General features: G+C 36.8%; 1 protein-coding gene and 1 pseudogene across 2 annotated transcripts; one reads left to right on the forward strand and one right to left on the reverse strand.

The window, feature by feature from the left end:
• The first annotated feature begins 2,518 nt into the window (after nt 1-2,518).
• On the forward strand, nt 2,519-3,110 carry LOC144376382 (M-phase phosphoprotein 6 pseudogene; annotated as a pseudogene).
• A 268-nt stretch (nt 3,111-3,378) lies between these two features.
• Nucleotides 3,379-16,378, reverse strand: LOC144376383 (serine/threonine-protein kinase PAK 2-like). Of its 2 annotated transcripts, none has more exons than XM_078043927.1 (6): nt 16,201-16,378; nt 13,936-13,967; nt 13,352-13,456; nt 9,586-9,649; nt 4,098-4,224; nt 3,379-3,664 (listed from the first exon to the last, which is right to left on the reverse strand). In XM_078043927.1, the coding sequence occupies exons 1-4, from the start codon at nt 16,343-16,345 to the stop codon at nt 9,638-9,640; spliced, it is 294 nt and encodes a 97-aa protein (XP_077900053.1). In that variant the 5' UTR covers nt 16,346-16,378; the 3' UTR covers nt 3,379-3,664; nt 4,098-4,224; nt 9,586-9,637. The 2 variants fall into 2 exon arrangements, with proteins under 2 accessions (XP_077900053.1, XP_077900051.1); XM_078043925.1 differs by having other exon boundaries at nt 9,586-11,968; nt 16,201-16,369.
• Nucleotides 16,379-16,660: the final 282 nt, after the last annotated feature.

Below are 16,660 nucleotides of genomic sequence, written 5' to 3' on the forward strand. Positions count from 1 at the left end.
CAGAAAACACTAAAGATTTTGTGCTAATCTGACCAAACTTCTAGTCAGATGAGCACCAAATGTCACCAAATAAATGGCCTATTTACCTCAGTACCTATTATTCAGTACACTATGTCTAGCTTTCAATCAAACATAATTATAAGGCATACATACTAAAAGAGAAGAAGAAACAAAGTCTAAGGACATAAAGCAAGCATTAGAATGAGACCTCAGATGATGAGGCTGTGGGAATTCAGATAGGGAACTTGAAACAAGTGTGATAGAGATGCTAAGGGTTATAGAGGTTATAGCTGAACAAGAATATTAAAGATAGATGATGTAAGATGATGATGGAAATGATAAATAAGAAAAAAAAAGAAAGACTGGAAATCAAAACCACTAAGATAAATGCTTAACACATTTGATGGGCTCACCAGTACCCTGCACATGACTGAGGAGAATATTAGTGCAGAGAGGTCAGAAGAAACTTCTCGGGCAAAATTGCAAAGAGAAAAGAAAAACTGAAACAGAAATTTTAAGAACAACAGGGCAATTACAAAAGATAAACATACGCAATTGGAATAGGAGGAGGAGAAGCAAAATAGAACAGAGTTGAGGAAAGACTTCGAGTAATAGTGACGGAAAACTTTTCTAAAGTAATAGATACAGGGAGTTCGGAGAACATCAAACAAGGCAAATACCCAAAATCTACACCTAGAATCTTTCAAATTGCTGAAAATCAAAGCCAAAGAGATGGTGTTCAAAGAAATATATAATCTTATTCCTAGAGGAGCAAAGATAAGAATCTTAGTGGACTTCTCCTAAAATGTGCTAGAGAGAGAGTTGAGTAAAATTTTGAAATGTTGAAAGAAAAATCTACCAGCCTATAATCCTCTATCCAGTGTATCTTGGTTTGATATGGTGTGTCCTCCAAAAGCTCATGTGGGAGACAATTTGCAGGAATGTCAAAGGTGGAACAGTTGGATTGTGAGAGTTGTAGACCAATCAGTAGATGAATCCACTGATATGAATTAACCCAGTGATATGTGAACATAGGTGGGTCAACTAGGGGCATGCCTTTGGGGTTTATATTTTGTACCTGGTGAAATGAAGAGAGCGCTCTCTCTCTCTCTCTCTCTCTCTCTCTCTCTCTCTCTCTCTCTCTCTCTCTCTCTCTGTCTCTCTCTCTTTTTCCTGGCTGTCATGTTCTGAGCTGCTTTCCTCTGCCACCTTCTGCCCTCATGTTCTGACTCAGCTTGAGCCCAGCACTATGGAGTCAGATGATCATGGACTGAACCTCTGAAAATGTGAGCAAAAATAAAATTTTCCTCCTCTAAATTGTTTATTGTTGGGTATTTTAGTCACAAGTGATGCAAAAGCTGACTAAAACAGTGAAATGATTCTTCAAAAGTGAAGCAGAAATAGAGTTTCTTGAATAAACAAAAACAAAGGGAATTTGTCACCAGCAACCTGCTCTGAGCAAATGTTCAAACAAGTTCTTCAAGGAGAAGAAAAATGATGTAGGTCAGAAACCTGGATAAATATATATATATATGTATGTATATATATGAAAAGGAGAGCACTGGAGAAGAAATGAAAGTGAAATGCCATCTTTTCTTTGTCTTATTCCTGATATAAAAGATAACCATGTGTTTGGAGTGGTAACAGTAACATATATTGGGTGATTATAGCAAAGAAAAAAGTGAAATTAATGAGACTATCATAGGGTACCTGCCCTACACATGAAAGGGTAGAGTATTATTTGAGGATGTTCTTATATTCTTATGATGTACATTGCAAACTCTAGGGCAACCACTAAACATCTGATAAAGGAGGATAGTTGATATTCTAAGAGAGGCAATAAAACGAAATCATATAAAATGCTCATATAACCAGAGAAATGGGAAAATGCATAAAGAACAAAGGCAAAATAGAGAAAGCAGTTATAAATACAACAAATACTACTCCAACTCTACCAATAATCACTTTCAATGTGACTAGTCTAAATATGCCAATTAAAAGAAAAAGTGTCAAACTGAATAAAGAAACAAGACTCCACCATATATTGTCTGTAAAAAAGCCACTTTTGATTATGAACACCCAGATACAATTAGAGATGCACTATGCCAACTAATCAATGGGAATCTGCAATAGTTATATTAATTTTACATAAAGTTCATTTCAGAAGATAGAAAATTATCAGCAATATAGAGGGACAAACTCCAAGAAGACATAGCAATTCTAAATATGTAAGCATTTAACAGAAATCTAAATATGTGACACCAAAACTGATATAACTCAAGGAGAAACTGACAAAATTCACTACTATATAATTGGAAACTTCCAAACACTTCTGTCAGGGCTTGATAGATGAAGCAGGCAGAAATTCAATAAGGATATAGTTGACCACTTAACATGGCTAAAAGGGCAAATTTTATGGTACAAGCCTTTTACAACAATAAACACTTTATTATAATAGAGTTTTAAAATTTTTCTTTTCAGAAAATTAAAGAATAGGATGCCAGCAGCTGCAGCCAGCATGGCGGCTGAGCGCAAGACCAACTTCATGAAAGAACCTAATGCGCATGAAGTTCATGCAAAAGGGACTGGACTTGGAAACCAAGAAACAACTAGAGGAAGAAGAAAAGAAGATCATCAGTGAAGAGCACAGGAACTTGGATTTGCCAGAGCTTAAAGAGAAAGAGAGTGTCATAACAGAGGAGCAGAGCTTCTTTAGTGTGAAGATCTGTGTGGAGGAATGTCATTCAGAGGATTTAATCCTGAAGTTGAGAAATTGATGCTTCAGAGGAATGTTACGAATAAAGCCGAAGATGAAGATGAAGATGAGATAGGAGAGCTTGATGTGTCAGGTGAGGAAATGGCTAGAAGATATGAGAGACCTTGGGGGGGACAACTGGAAAAAAGTTTGCCAAGAAAAGAGACCATGCCAATTATGAAGAAGATGAAATTGGAGACATAGAACCAGTTAAAGCAAAGAAGATGTTCTTAAAGCCCCAAGATTAAAAATGATGCCTTAAAATATGTCTCGGGGTGGCCATGAGAACAGCAGACTTCGCAGCCCATCCCAGTGGCATCTTTTAGCTATTAATAGTTGATATTTATTTGCAAAGAGATGTGTAATTTTAGAAACAGACTGTGTTTGGAACAGGTATGTAATGGATGTTATACATCCTTTTCCAAATCAGGTTCGTCAAAAGCAGAAGTTGAGCCTACATCTTACAGATGTACATAGGCACTGCGTTCTTTTTATTTGGCTCTCCAGTCACTGACCTTGAATGGACTCCTATAGATTAATGCCAGTGTTTAAATTGCCTTTAAGATTATGCTTTACTTTAAAATATTAGTCATATAATCATGTCCAACTGATTCATACACTAATTTTGGAGTCAAATGTCATAGGAATTTATTATATGTACATTCATCAAGAGCAAACATGCCTCTCCAACCTGAAGTATTTGCATGCTACCAGGTCTTTCACTTTATGGTATTGTTTTTTGTTAAAGGCATTTAATTTTTTTAAAATGGTATGTTAATAAACATCTGTTTCCAAACACAAAAAAAAGAATAGGATGGCATTTCAGTAGTTTTTCTGGAAAACCCCCTTGGCCACCAAGGTGTGTGGTGTTAAACTTGTGAGTGGTTTCACCATATTCAGGAATGGGTGCTGCCAAAGAAAGGAAACAAAAAGTGCATAATTTAGAAGCAAAACATGTTCTTTCAACTAAGGCCTGAAGACTACTTATGAATACAATTGACTTAAACAACCCAAATTTTAATACCTGCCCAAACCTCTCATAGTCACAACCATAACTTTCATAAGCTGTTTTGAAAACAGTTGTTTTTAATTGTTCTAAATTCTAAAAATCGACAGTTAAACAGCCCATTAATACACTCACACCAGCATCAAATGGACCTGATATTTGATAATATACCACAACAAACTATCATGAAATTAAACTTTTACTCCTGGCAGAAGAAACCCTAAAATGTAGCAGCTGCTTATTGGTAGTGATCAATGAACAGTGAAATGAAAACTTTCTGTTGGTTATTCAAAAAGAGTCAATATTTCCCCCAAATTGCATCATTTCCAAATTTACCTCTAGTAATTCCCCGGCTGAACCTCTCGTCCACATCCACTTCAAGACATTTATTCAAGAAGTCCAGGAATGCCGGGGAAATTTTTTCTGGGTTCGAAAGTCCTGGCGCTCCAATGAGGTGTAAGGCCTAAAAATAGAACAACGTCTGTGACATACTTTTTATTGGGGGGGGGGGGTGGAATATTGAGGATTGAACCCAGGGTGGCTTTACCAGTGAGCTACATCCCTAACCCTTCTTTTTAATTTTTGAGATAGGGTCTCACCAAATTCTTGAGGCTGGCCTTAAACTTGTGTTCCTCCCTCTTTAGCCTCTGGGATCACAGGTGTGCAACCATTGGGTATAGCATTTATGACATTTTTAAGGTAACTCAACAAGTGATAATGTAACTTATCAAGTTTATGGAACTATTGTGTGTGTGTATGTGTGTGTGTGTGTGGTGTTAGAGCCAAACCCAAGGCCTTGTGCATACTGGCAAAGCACTCTACCACTGAACAACATCTCTAGCTACTCTGAATTCTGCAAAGACAATCACTATAAATATTACAGTGAGTAAAATGAGGTTATCATTATCTCTTCCTGCTTGAATTTTGTATCCTCCCTCTTCCCTTCCTTTATTGTTTCCCCTCCTCCTCCTACTCCTTCTTCGACTTCCCTCCTTTCCTCCCTCGCTCCTTTCTTTGCCCCCCCCTTCTTTGTAGGGGGTGGTGCAGGAATTGAACCCAGGAATATGCTAGGCAAATAAGTGCTCTACCACTGAGCTATACACTAGTCCTCTTTTCATTTATTTGGAGACAGGGTATCTCTAGGTTGCCCAGGCAGGCTCCAACTTGAAATCCCCCTGCCTGAGCCTCTCCAGAAGCTGAGATTACAGGCATGTGCCCCCAGGTCTGGAAGCTTCATCTTTTCTAGGTTGAAGTATAAATACAATACATTTGCTTAAAGAAAACAAAATCAACCTGGGGTGCATAAAAGAATAAAGAAAAATGATGACAATCCTTCTACCTATTAAACCTTCACAAGCTTTTTAAAAGTCACATTTCAAAACAATCTGGATCTACTGAAACTCTTTTCCTTCAAAAGCTATATGCCAGCTACATCATTCCTAAGAATTGACCATAAAATGATTCTAATGGCTAACTTCAATCGTGCCTTAATATGGGTGTTTTCATAATTTAACCAATCCCCTTTAGAAAATCTTTGTATTCTTTAATTTTTGATTATTACCTTTAAATTTCTAGAAGTGAAATTATTTCTAATTAATGGATTTTTTAGTATAAATTTTAGGTTTAAAAGTGAGCAGACAATAGGGACCCTCACTGAGTCACCTGTGACACAAAAAGAACACTTAAGGGATCTTGCTGACCTTCTTCAAAACTGAAAAGACAACTAGATAGCCTTGCAAATGCTTTTTCCAAATGCATACTGGGTCTTAAAATGTGGATCCTGAAATGTTCCCATGTTGGCCCCTCATTTTCTTATTGATATCTTGCATTACAGTGCAGTATACTTACTACAATGATACCTATTGTGGACACATATCTATATATTAATACACTTTTGTTGTTTTTTAGCGGTGCTGGGGCTTGAACCATGGGGACTCATGCATGCCAGGCAAGCATGCTACCACAAATGAACAAATATGAATGTAATTCTATTAATCCAAAGCTGACACTGACATTACAGTTCACTCTTTGTATTGGGTTATATAATTCTATGGGATTTGAAAAATGAATATTGTCCTGTGTATCTACCATTATAACATCATACTGAATAAATTCACTGCCCTAAAAATCTACTACTCATCCTCTTCACACCCCTGAATCCCTGCAATCAATGATTTTTTAAAACTCCTCATACTTGAGATGTCCTAAACTTACATGCTAGGCAGTGCCCTAGCATGGATGAACACTTCTAGCCCACACGCTACACTTGCAATTGGAGAGCATCTAGCCCCTTTAGATGGAAGGGCACCACTAAGTACTATGCTCTTAAAGATCTTTCAGAGAATAATATGCCCACGCCATAGGCATGTAGTCAATTATCCATGTTATTTCCCTATCATAAATAAATAGATAAAATTCTTCCATGCCTTTTGGTGTTATGATACCTCAGTTTTTATCCATGAATACTATTCTATTGTATGGATGTAGCACATACATTGGATTTCCGTTGTTTATTTTGTGGTGCTGGGGATGGAACCAGGGCCTCAGCAGGCTAGGCAGGTGCTCTACCACTGAGCTCCACACAGTCCTCACATTCACTTTTTGAAACACATCTTGTTCCAGATTTGGCAAAATATGAATAAAGATGCTATAAACATTTTGCACAGGTTTTTGTGAGGACAGGTTTCAATGCATGGGATAAATACCTGGAAACACATTGCTGGGTTATATGTTAAGGTCATGTTTCATTTTTTGGGAAACTGAAAAAACCCTCTTCTGGAGTGGAGCCTCCCACTAGCAAAACAGGAGCATTCCTGTTGCTCCATCTCTCATTTTTCACTTTTTTATTCTTTCTTTCCTTAGTGATTAGGTAAGACTCCATCTTATTATTGAATGTTTGCATCTTTCAATGATCACATTCGACCATCACATGACACACCATGTCACACAGGACAAGAATTTTAGGGCTGTTGTTCTTGGCCCGGATGCTCTTATTGTCATTTTATGTATGCATATCTCCTGCCTCCACTGTTATTTTTATTTAACTGGTTTTATCTTTTAAAGATACTTTTATAACAGACAGACATTTATTTATTCAGGTAGGTAGAGGTACTTTTGACTTTACTGTATTTGAGGAAGCTGTTATTTAGCTTTTGGGAGATAGATTTCTGGGTTGGTTTTTTCTATTAGAACTTCATTACACATCATGAAAACCCTTGAAAATTTCTCACAGCTCACTGATGCTATTGCATTTAAAAACTATTTTCATTTCTATCATTATGTTTCACTGTGGTAGTTTCCACTACAGTAATCTATCATTTTTTTTTATGGGTGAAAAAATTGTAATTTAGTGAAACTCAACTCAAAAAATATAAGATGCTGTAGTGTACAATATATTACACAAAGCACCCTTGGGTGCACGTTCAAGTCAAGTAAGAACTCCATATCCCTTTCCCTAGCCCTCCCACCCTGGGACCTTAAGTATTTGTTTCATATACAATCATGCACACTTAATTTGAAAAAGGAAGCCCCAGTATATTTTGATGTATTAATTAGCAGCAAACAAGAGTACAGTTCCATTTTTTTTAATAAACAAACAAACAAAAAACCCAATCAATAAACCAACTGGAGAGCTAATGGACTCAGTCAATACTGCTGACATAGATATTATACATTCATGTAAATACACAGCCTATTCTACCCTAAACAACGCTGTGGCTGGTTCTCAGCCTTTGTTCATGTTGGCAATTGTCCCCATGTTGCAGTGATGGAGCCAGTCTGTTTCTGAAACAAAATTGTCATTTAGGAACTTCCTACACAAAGCTCATCTGTCTTTTTTTGTTGGAAACAAGTCAAAAATTGGTGTGGAAAACTTCGATCTTTCAAGGATTACCACTGGCCGAAGATAATGAAGCTGTTTTAAGGCAAGCTCTCCACAGTCTGTTAATGCTTTGTCCAATACAACCCTCAGGTTTTCCAAAGAAGGAACTTTTGTTGTTTCAGCTACTATTAATGGTGGGATTGCAGTCAAGTTCTCATGAACTGTAGAGTCACTGGAAGAATGAGGTATGTCAACTTCAGGGTCGTTGTTATTAACTATATTATTTGTCGTAACATCCCGTTAAGACATTACTGGGTGGTGAAGAATTATTAATGTTAAGTGCTCTGAAGACTCCCAATCATCAAAATCATCCTCTTTCTCTTCACTTTCCTGAATAAATTTCAGAAATGAAGATTCAAATCCCATAGGTTTGTAAGCCTTCAAATCAAATGACCTGGGCTGTGAATGTTTCCTAAAACTCTCTTTTGGGACATGGGTTGAATTTTTTACAGTGTTTTCTTGCCCTGAACTGTGCTGCCCAGTTTCTTCATCTTTGATCCTTGCTAAAGGCAGCTGGAAACTTGGGAAATAAGTCCCACTTTCAGTCCCACTGGGATTAGATATGGAATTTTCTATTTTACAGGGAGGAGACTGAACTATATTACATTGTTCCAGAGAAGTGGTTTCTGAACTATGGTTACATTTCAAAGTTCCTCTGTAGAGCAGAGCGTCTGTATCAAATGCTGGGTTGCTTTCTGCACACCCTTTCTGACCACTATCCCTTTCAGATGGTTGAGAAGAATCAGTGTTCTGGAGGGGTGCCTTACTGTCACCCAGGGAATGGCTGTGCTTCATGTGCTCTGATTCACAGCTTATATTTTCTTCTTTCTTTATACAGAGCTCTGCTTCAGAAGGAGGCTCCTCCTTTATTTTGGTACCGTACTTAACACAAACAACAAGGTTTTCCATCTGTTGCTCTAAATAGGCACTGCTCATCTGATGAGTACGTTTGTAATGCCTCACTATGCTGCTCTCCAATTTTACCACAGATAAACATCCCTGAACCATGCAGGGGTACTGTGTGTGCTCAGACTGTTCTACACACATATGGAGGGCTTCAGCTCTTGTTTTAAAACTAATTGGAGCTTTCTTTTCTTTGATTAAACCACATTTGTTAGATTTAGCATTAAATGACCTCCTGGTAGTCTGATATTCGTGCCCCTGTGTGTGAGCTGTTTGACATACCTTTTCACTTCTTAGTAGCTTTTCATTTGCTACTTTTTGGCTTCTGAATAGATCATCATAATAGTCCTTATGTCTGTAATATACATGTTGTGAGTAATTACTGCAATGGGTGAAAATCTGGCCACAGCCATTAAGATCACAATGAATTTCATAATCTGAATGTATTTCTCCTTCAATATTATGCTGTTCCATCAAGTGGTGTTTCAATTTGCTGAATGTATAAAACACAGCAGGGCATTGAGGCTGGTTACAGGAAAACCTTGCTACAGGTTCAGTTTCAGAAAGTACTTTAGGCTCTTCAATATGGTCTAGGTTATGAGAGTCACTACAGTGCTTAGCAAGAGTTTTTGCTTTGCTTTGCTTTGCTTTTGTTTTTGCAATGCCAGGGACAAAAGCCAAGATCTCATGTAATTCAGACACATGCTCTACACTGAACTTCATACCCAGCCCCAAGTCAAGAGTTTTGATGGCCTATAATCCTGCAATAAAGTTGGCTTTTAAATATGTCATGGGCAACTTTTCCATTTAATAACACCTTACCATCTATGAGAAATAACATTCAAGAAGAAACAATGATGTAAAGTCATTGCTAACATGTAAGGTTTTTGAACAATTGCATTATGTATTTACACAAATCCCCTAAGGTACCACTCATAGAATACAGTAGGTATTCAATGTCCTTGGTGGGAAGGGAAGAGAGCTCATGCTGAATACCCAGTAAGTAGTGAATATTATAACAATACAATCATAAACACTTACCCTTGTCCAATTTTTTCATATCTTGTGTATTTTGTTTTAGGGTCTGCGATGCTCACCATAGTTCCTTGTTAAACAAAAACAACATTGAATTCTTTCAGTCAAGAATTTTAAAAACAAATTAATTTTAGTATCATGATTCCTTTTAATAAACTCTACTGATTTTAAAACAGTCATTTTCAAACACATCAAGTTTCAACAATAAATGGCTCCAAACAAAACTCTGAAAAAACTTAAGAAAAGCAAAAGTGTGTTCGAAACAAGAAGACACATACTCTCCATTAGGTTGGGACTCCTAACTAATCACTTTCTCAAACATCATGACATTTCAGAACAATTGAATGTTCTAGTCTGCCTGAGAATTAAGGGGATTCTCAGGATGTACAGATTTCCAAATGGCAATTCCAGCAGAGTATGGTGGCACATGCTTGAAATCCCAAATAACCAGGAGCTGAGGCAAAAGAATCACAAGCTGGAGACCAGTCTTGGAAACTCAGTGAGACCCTGTCTCCAAACAAAAAAACTGAAAAGGATTGGGGTGAAGCTCAGTGGTAAAGCACCCCTGGGTTCAATCCCTAGGATCAAAAACAAACAAAAACTTAGCAATTCATGGGAAATTCTGCACTCTACTTTTCTTCCTCATTGCATGTATTATATACTAATGATAAATTATGAAACAACTATCAGTAATAATAAATAAGTGATAGTCAAATGAATAATCCTAACTGACTTTTCTGATTATTCCAGGATATCTTCTTTCAATATATTTAGGAATCCACCTCCTACTACAGACATTACTCTACTATGGAATAATCATATGTCTGTTTTAGCAATGTTCAAAATAATGACGACGAAATGGTAAAATTAGGAGGTTGGATATAAAATCCTAGTGTGAATTCTTATGACCAGTAAGTCAAAATATAAGCAAATCACATTAAAATTTCACTACCTCTACTGTAATTCATTCCTCCCCCTTGTATTATTTTTCCCTTTCCCCTCACTTCCTCTTGTATGTAATTTTGTATAACCCTGAGGGTCTCCTTCCATTTCCATGCAATTTCCCTTCTCTCTCCCTTTCCCTCCCACCTCTCATCCTTGTTTAATGTTGGTCTTCTTCTCGTGCTATGTAATGTTTTGAACAACCAACAATAATAAAAAAAAATTTCACTACCTCAAGATAAACGAAGACAGGGCCATATAAGGAAACTCATAAATAATTTTATGTAGATATTCAATCTCAAGTTAACTACTAAGATTCAAGCCAAGAAGCTAAGGGCATAAAGACAGGGGATGTGATAACTAAAGGTCACAAATGAATAGTCACAGTAAACTATTTTAGTTTATTTTTTAAAGCAGCAGCCCTATATACAAATATCCCTAGGATGTCACAGTTAAAGCAGTTTTATATTGGAAAATACTGAGGAATCCAGAACAAAAAAACGTAAGTGCTTATAACACCCATCTCTAAAGTATTTTTCCTTGAGCTTTTACATCACATTGTTCTTTATAACTATAGTCAGTGGGGGCTTGTTATCAGACATTATTGTTACCTCCTTCCTGGAACTGTTTACATTATTTGTAATGCTTGATTCAGGCCACTGCGATATTAAGTGATTTTAAAGAGACCTGGAAAATATGTTTTTCCTTGGAATATATTTTATGACTAAATGTTTCTATTTTGAAAAGCTATAGGTCTGGACAAATATATACAAACCTCCTTTGATAAGGTTTCCAACTATGACCACGTTCATACCCTTTACATTTGGCTCATAGGAAATAGTATTGCTCCCGAAGGGACTGACTTCAAATGCAATAGCAAACAAAATGAATAATATTTTGCCTTCACTTTTTGAGGGTGGTACTGGGGGTTGAATCTAGGGGCACTTTACCCCTGAGCTATATGCCCAGCCCTTTATATCTTATTTTGAGACAGAGTCTCACTGTCACCTAGACTGACCTTGAATTTGAAATCTTCTGCCTCAGTCTCCTAAATTGCTGGGATTATATTCATATGCCACCATGCCCAGCTCACTACATTTGAATTGAAGCAATTACTCCTATAAGAAACAGTCTTTCTGCCTTAAGCTAAAATAAAAGGTATATATTTCAATTCAACTGTGTCTTTTTTTTTTTTTTTTTTTTTTTTGCAGTGCTGTGGTAGGCCCTAGGGCCTTGCACACACCAGGCAAGTGCTCTGCTACTGAGCTCTATCCCCAGACATGGGTCAAATGTTTTAAGAAATGTTAATTCATAAATAATATGAAAAGTAGATAACATAACTTATTTTTGCCACAATCTCCTCATCGGTCAAATTTGTGTTCTTTCTCTTGGCACCACTGCCCACAGTCGCATCACCAAGAGGTGCAGGAAGAGCATCAGTTATAGACTGTGTGGAAATATGCAGAGATATTGTTCATGACTGAGATTTTAAAACAAATATTTTCAAATATTCTAACTGGTACACTACTCAGAATTCCTTAATTTTTAACCAAAACTGAGTTATTTCTCTTGTTCTAAAGAAAGCCATACTTTCAGACTTACATAAATCATGTAGTGAAAAAAAATGTGAAACATTTTTCTTTGCCATAGCATGAACTTATTTAAAAGTATAACTAGCAGCTGGATGCAACAGTGCATGCCTGTAACCCAGCAACTTGAGAGACTGAGACAGGAGGATTCCAGGTTCAAAGCCAGCCTTAACAACTTAGCGAGACCCTGTCTCAAAATAAAAAATAAGAAAGAGGGCTGGGAATGTGGCTCAGTAGTTAAGTGTCTTTGGGTTCAATCCACGGTGCCAAAAAAAAAAAAAGTATAACTAGAAAAATAGCAGGTCTATGAATAAAATCTCTGTGTGCCCAGATATAAAATAGTATAACAGGGGCTATGGGTGTAGCTCAGTGGTAGAGCGCTTGCTTAGCATGTGTGAGGTCCTGGGTTCACGCCTCAGCACCACAGAAAAAATAACTACATAAAATAAAGGTATTGTGTCCATCTACAACAAAATATATTTTTTAAAGTTAGAAAGATAAAATAGTAAAACAACATAGCAGCACACTTTAAAACTAACATTTTCCATAAAAAGATAAAATGTAAAAGACCAGAAATCTTGACGTTGAAATAACTAATTTCCACAAAATATTTTACACAAATATAATGCCTACCCTCCCTCTTTTACTTCAAGGAGCCAGTTGTAAGGAATATAGAAAACACAGCCTTCTGTCATGAGATGGGAATCCAATAGCAGTCCTCAGAGCCACCACATCACAGTCCAGCCCCCTTAGTGCTTCTCTCCCTGGCTCCACCTGAGCTCATTACTGCTGAAATTCTCCTCAGCTGGGGAGGAATTTCACTCTCAACTGTCTTTAGAATGCCATCAAGGCTTTGAGAGAAATGTCAAAATGAGAAATAAAATACATAATCTGGGGAAGAGGAAAGATCTAAGTTTTAGGTAGAAGAGTTACCCACATTATGAAACAGAGAAAAAACAGAGTAATGGATGATCTCTCTGGAAAAGGGGGCAAAACATGGAAAGAAAAAACCCAGTGATTTAAGTATTCTAACTTTTAAAGAAGCCATCGATTTTTATTTGTCAAAAAAGTGGTTTTGATGAGTACTCTTTAGGTAAAAATTTTAATTTAATCTTAACTTTCTCATAGTAAAATATTTTAAACCTGAAGGCTTTTTGAAATTATCTCTGAAAGTCAAACACAAACAGGTGTTTTTCAAACACACATGCACAGATGTGCACATCAGGTCATTAGTCACTCACTGGTCTTATGTGGCCATGTCCTGGGGAAGTGAAAGGCCAAACATCTCCATCACCATCATCTTCCTCCATTACTATAGCTGATGTTTCCGGCCCCTTGGTGTTCAGCTGTGTTCAGGAGCAAAGGAAGACAAGCCAGGAACAGTCAAAGATTAAAATGTGACCAGGTCTCTTTTTATTAAACAAACTTTAAGAAGTTATTTTTTCCATAGCTAATTTTTAAATGATTAAACCTCACTGGTTCCAATATATACAATTAAAAAGTAAAGATGATTTTCTGAAGTATGGAAAAGTAAATAAACATATATGATAAATATTCTTGAGTGCTATTTAGAAACATTAAATAGTTCTTTACCTCTTATTTTATTTTTTAAACATTTTTTAAAGTTGTTGATGAACCTTTATTTTATTTATTTGTATGTGCTGCTGAGAATCGAACCCAGTGCCTCATGTATGCCAGGCAAGCACGCTACCACTGAGTCACAACCCCAGCCCTACCTCTTATTTTAGAAATTTAAAAAAAAAACAGATTTCTTTTGGTTACATTAATTAGAACAAGAACTATAAGAAATAAATCATCAACTTACTGCTGGTGTTCCAGAAGGGAAGCAATCCTTCTCTGAAAATGAAAGAGAAAGGACTTTTAATAATTCACCAGAGAAAACTTTTCTATGACAAAAAGAAAAATAATATAAAAGAGGAGCAAGTGAAATGTCTTAAAACTGATTTCATTTTTAAGTAGAATTACTTCTCTAGAAATATGACAGTAATAGTAACATAAAAATAAGAATTTATATAAGACTCAGTTACTAACTCTATAATCTTAATGAAACCTTAAAAATACATTTTGAAAAACCTGAATTGATCATTCCAATGATTGAATTTCATGGTATGTAAATTATACTTCAATCAAGTTATTAAAATGTAATGGAGTCCTGGCCTGGTAATTCCATGCCTATAATCCAAGTGGCTCAAAAGGCAGAGACAGGAGGATCTTGAGTTCAAAGCCAGCCTCAGCAATTTAGCTAGGTACCTAGAAACTCAATGCGACGCTGCCCCTGAATAAGATACAAAACAGAGTGGGGATGTGGTTCAGGGGTTGAGTGCCCCTGGGTTTAAACCCTGGTACCCCGCCCCCACCAAAGTGTAATGAAAACCATACCCATTCAAGCTGTATTAAAATAAAACATTCCTTGTTTAAGATACTTTCTCCAGAGAATTGCCTACCAAGGAGCAAAAGGATATAAAGCCACCAAACATGGCAACTGGGATAAGAATTATTTTTGACATGGCTCGTCTCTTTTTAAAATGCAACTTACTAGTTGACACAGACGTTCTAGGTAAAAGTCTGACCTTTTCCTAAGGATACCAGGTAAGTTATTTATAGAAAAAGTCAAGATCAGTATTACTTGCAAAGAAGTCTACTTCTTTTTTGAACATAGCCTTTATTGCTGAGGGCCATTACCAAGTAGGAATGACGCATCAAAATTTCCTTGCCAAGCGTACCCCATGCTGCTTAGAGGACATTCGATGGGACATTGCATGCATGCTTTAATAAGGTGACCTTGCTCAAGGACCAAGGCGGATCCGGGTTTAGAGCTGATCAGGTTTGAGGAAGTAACCGGCTCCTTGAGTTTAAGGCGTTGCCAGTTTAAGACAATGGGTTTTAGGGAAGTTGGAGATTGAAGATTATTGCTGGGATTAGGGTGTTCCTGCTGCTTGTTCCCGTTGAGTTCTCGTGAGATTGAAATGGGATTTGGAGATAGCCTCGTGGAGTAAGTGAAAGGTGCGGGAGACAGCAGAACGCAATTGCCCCTGGACCTGTGTGGAGGCGGTGTGAGAGCAGAATAAAGAATTGCTGTTTGAACCTACAAAGGTGTGTGGTGCCTCGTGATTCTGGTGCCAAGCCGAGACCTTGGCACTTTATCTCTGTGATGATGTAAATATTAAATACAATTAATCCAACCACATATGATTTTTGCATACTTAGATTACTTTTGAAAACTATATATATGACTTTAGAAACAGAGAAACATATTAAATAAAAATTATATATCTTGTGGTTGGTTATATATCTTGTGCCCATTTCGGGCAAAATCTACACAGAGAGAAATGGGAGAAATGATTTTGCATCTTTTAAAGTACAGTGCAAAGAGAGAAAGCAGGAGAACCAGCGTGGGAAAGGGGAGTCTAACTAAATCTCCAAAGATATTCCAGGGATCACTCAACCAACTGCACCATGTGGACTTCATTCGGATGCTGCCTTACACAAACTGTTTTTAAAAATCCAGTATATTCCAATTCTTACCCACTGATATTCTAATTCTGAGCTATAAATCCTTTTAGTTATAATGTTCATTTTTAAGTATTTGCATGTAATTTTTGAGTAGAAATACTTTTTATTTCAAGGTCTGTGCATTTATAAAGCAAAAATTGGTTCTATGTCACTGACAATAAACATATCTCTACATTAAACATGTCTAGAAATCCACACTTTTTCCTTCTAAACTGAAAATCATTTAAAGCCCTGAGGAGGAAAAAATCCCAAGTAAATGTAACAACATGGAACAAGTGTGAATCCCACTACCATGTTGATATATGTATAAGAAATATGGAAAAAAATGTAACACATCCAATTCCATTTCTAACAAAATTATGAGATCAATAAAATCCTCAGTCTCCAGATGATGTTCAAGAGCCATCTGGACAGTTGACAAAAAGCAGTATCTACGTAGGAGAAAGTAGGAACAATACAGTTTATCCTTTTATTTTTCCAGAAATGATCTTTTTATCTATCAATGCTTCACAAGTTTCCATGGGATTCAGTCTTTTACCACTGTCTGAGGTCTCACCAGGAGGAGTCAATCTGAGATTTTTCTGTTTCAAGGTGCTGGCGTTATAATACTTATTGACACCCCGCACAGCTAGAGGATGCTCCATTGGCTTTCCTTTGAGGACCCTGAAAGTTTCTGGCAACTGAGCCCGCTGCTCTGGCATGCCCTAACAAAGAGAAATTCAGACATGAGTTGTGGTTTGAATTGCTCTAATACTATCAATTTTCAGACATAAATATCAACATACATAAAACAAACCCATACACATAATTTTAGATTTGACTAAATTCTAAATGGTCTCGTTTTCTAAAACTCTACTTAACCATATTTATTTTGCAAATCAACAGGAAAAATCCAAAAAGAGGAATGGAATGGAGTGCTAAGTTTGTTTGGGGAGAGGGGCAGAAGTGTCAAACCTGTATTTCCTCTTGTTCATCACCCACCAGAGTAGCTCCTAATTGAAAAGGCTTAAGCCAAG

The sequence above is a fragment of the Ictidomys tridecemlineatus genome, chromosome 3 (genome assembly GCF_052094955.1).
Source record: "Ictidomys tridecemlineatus isolate mIctTri1 chromosome 3, mIctTri1.hap1, whole genome shotgun sequence".
Lineage (NCBI taxonomy): Eukaryota > Metazoa > Chordata > Mammalia > Rodentia > Sciuridae > Ictidomys > Ictidomys tridecemlineatus.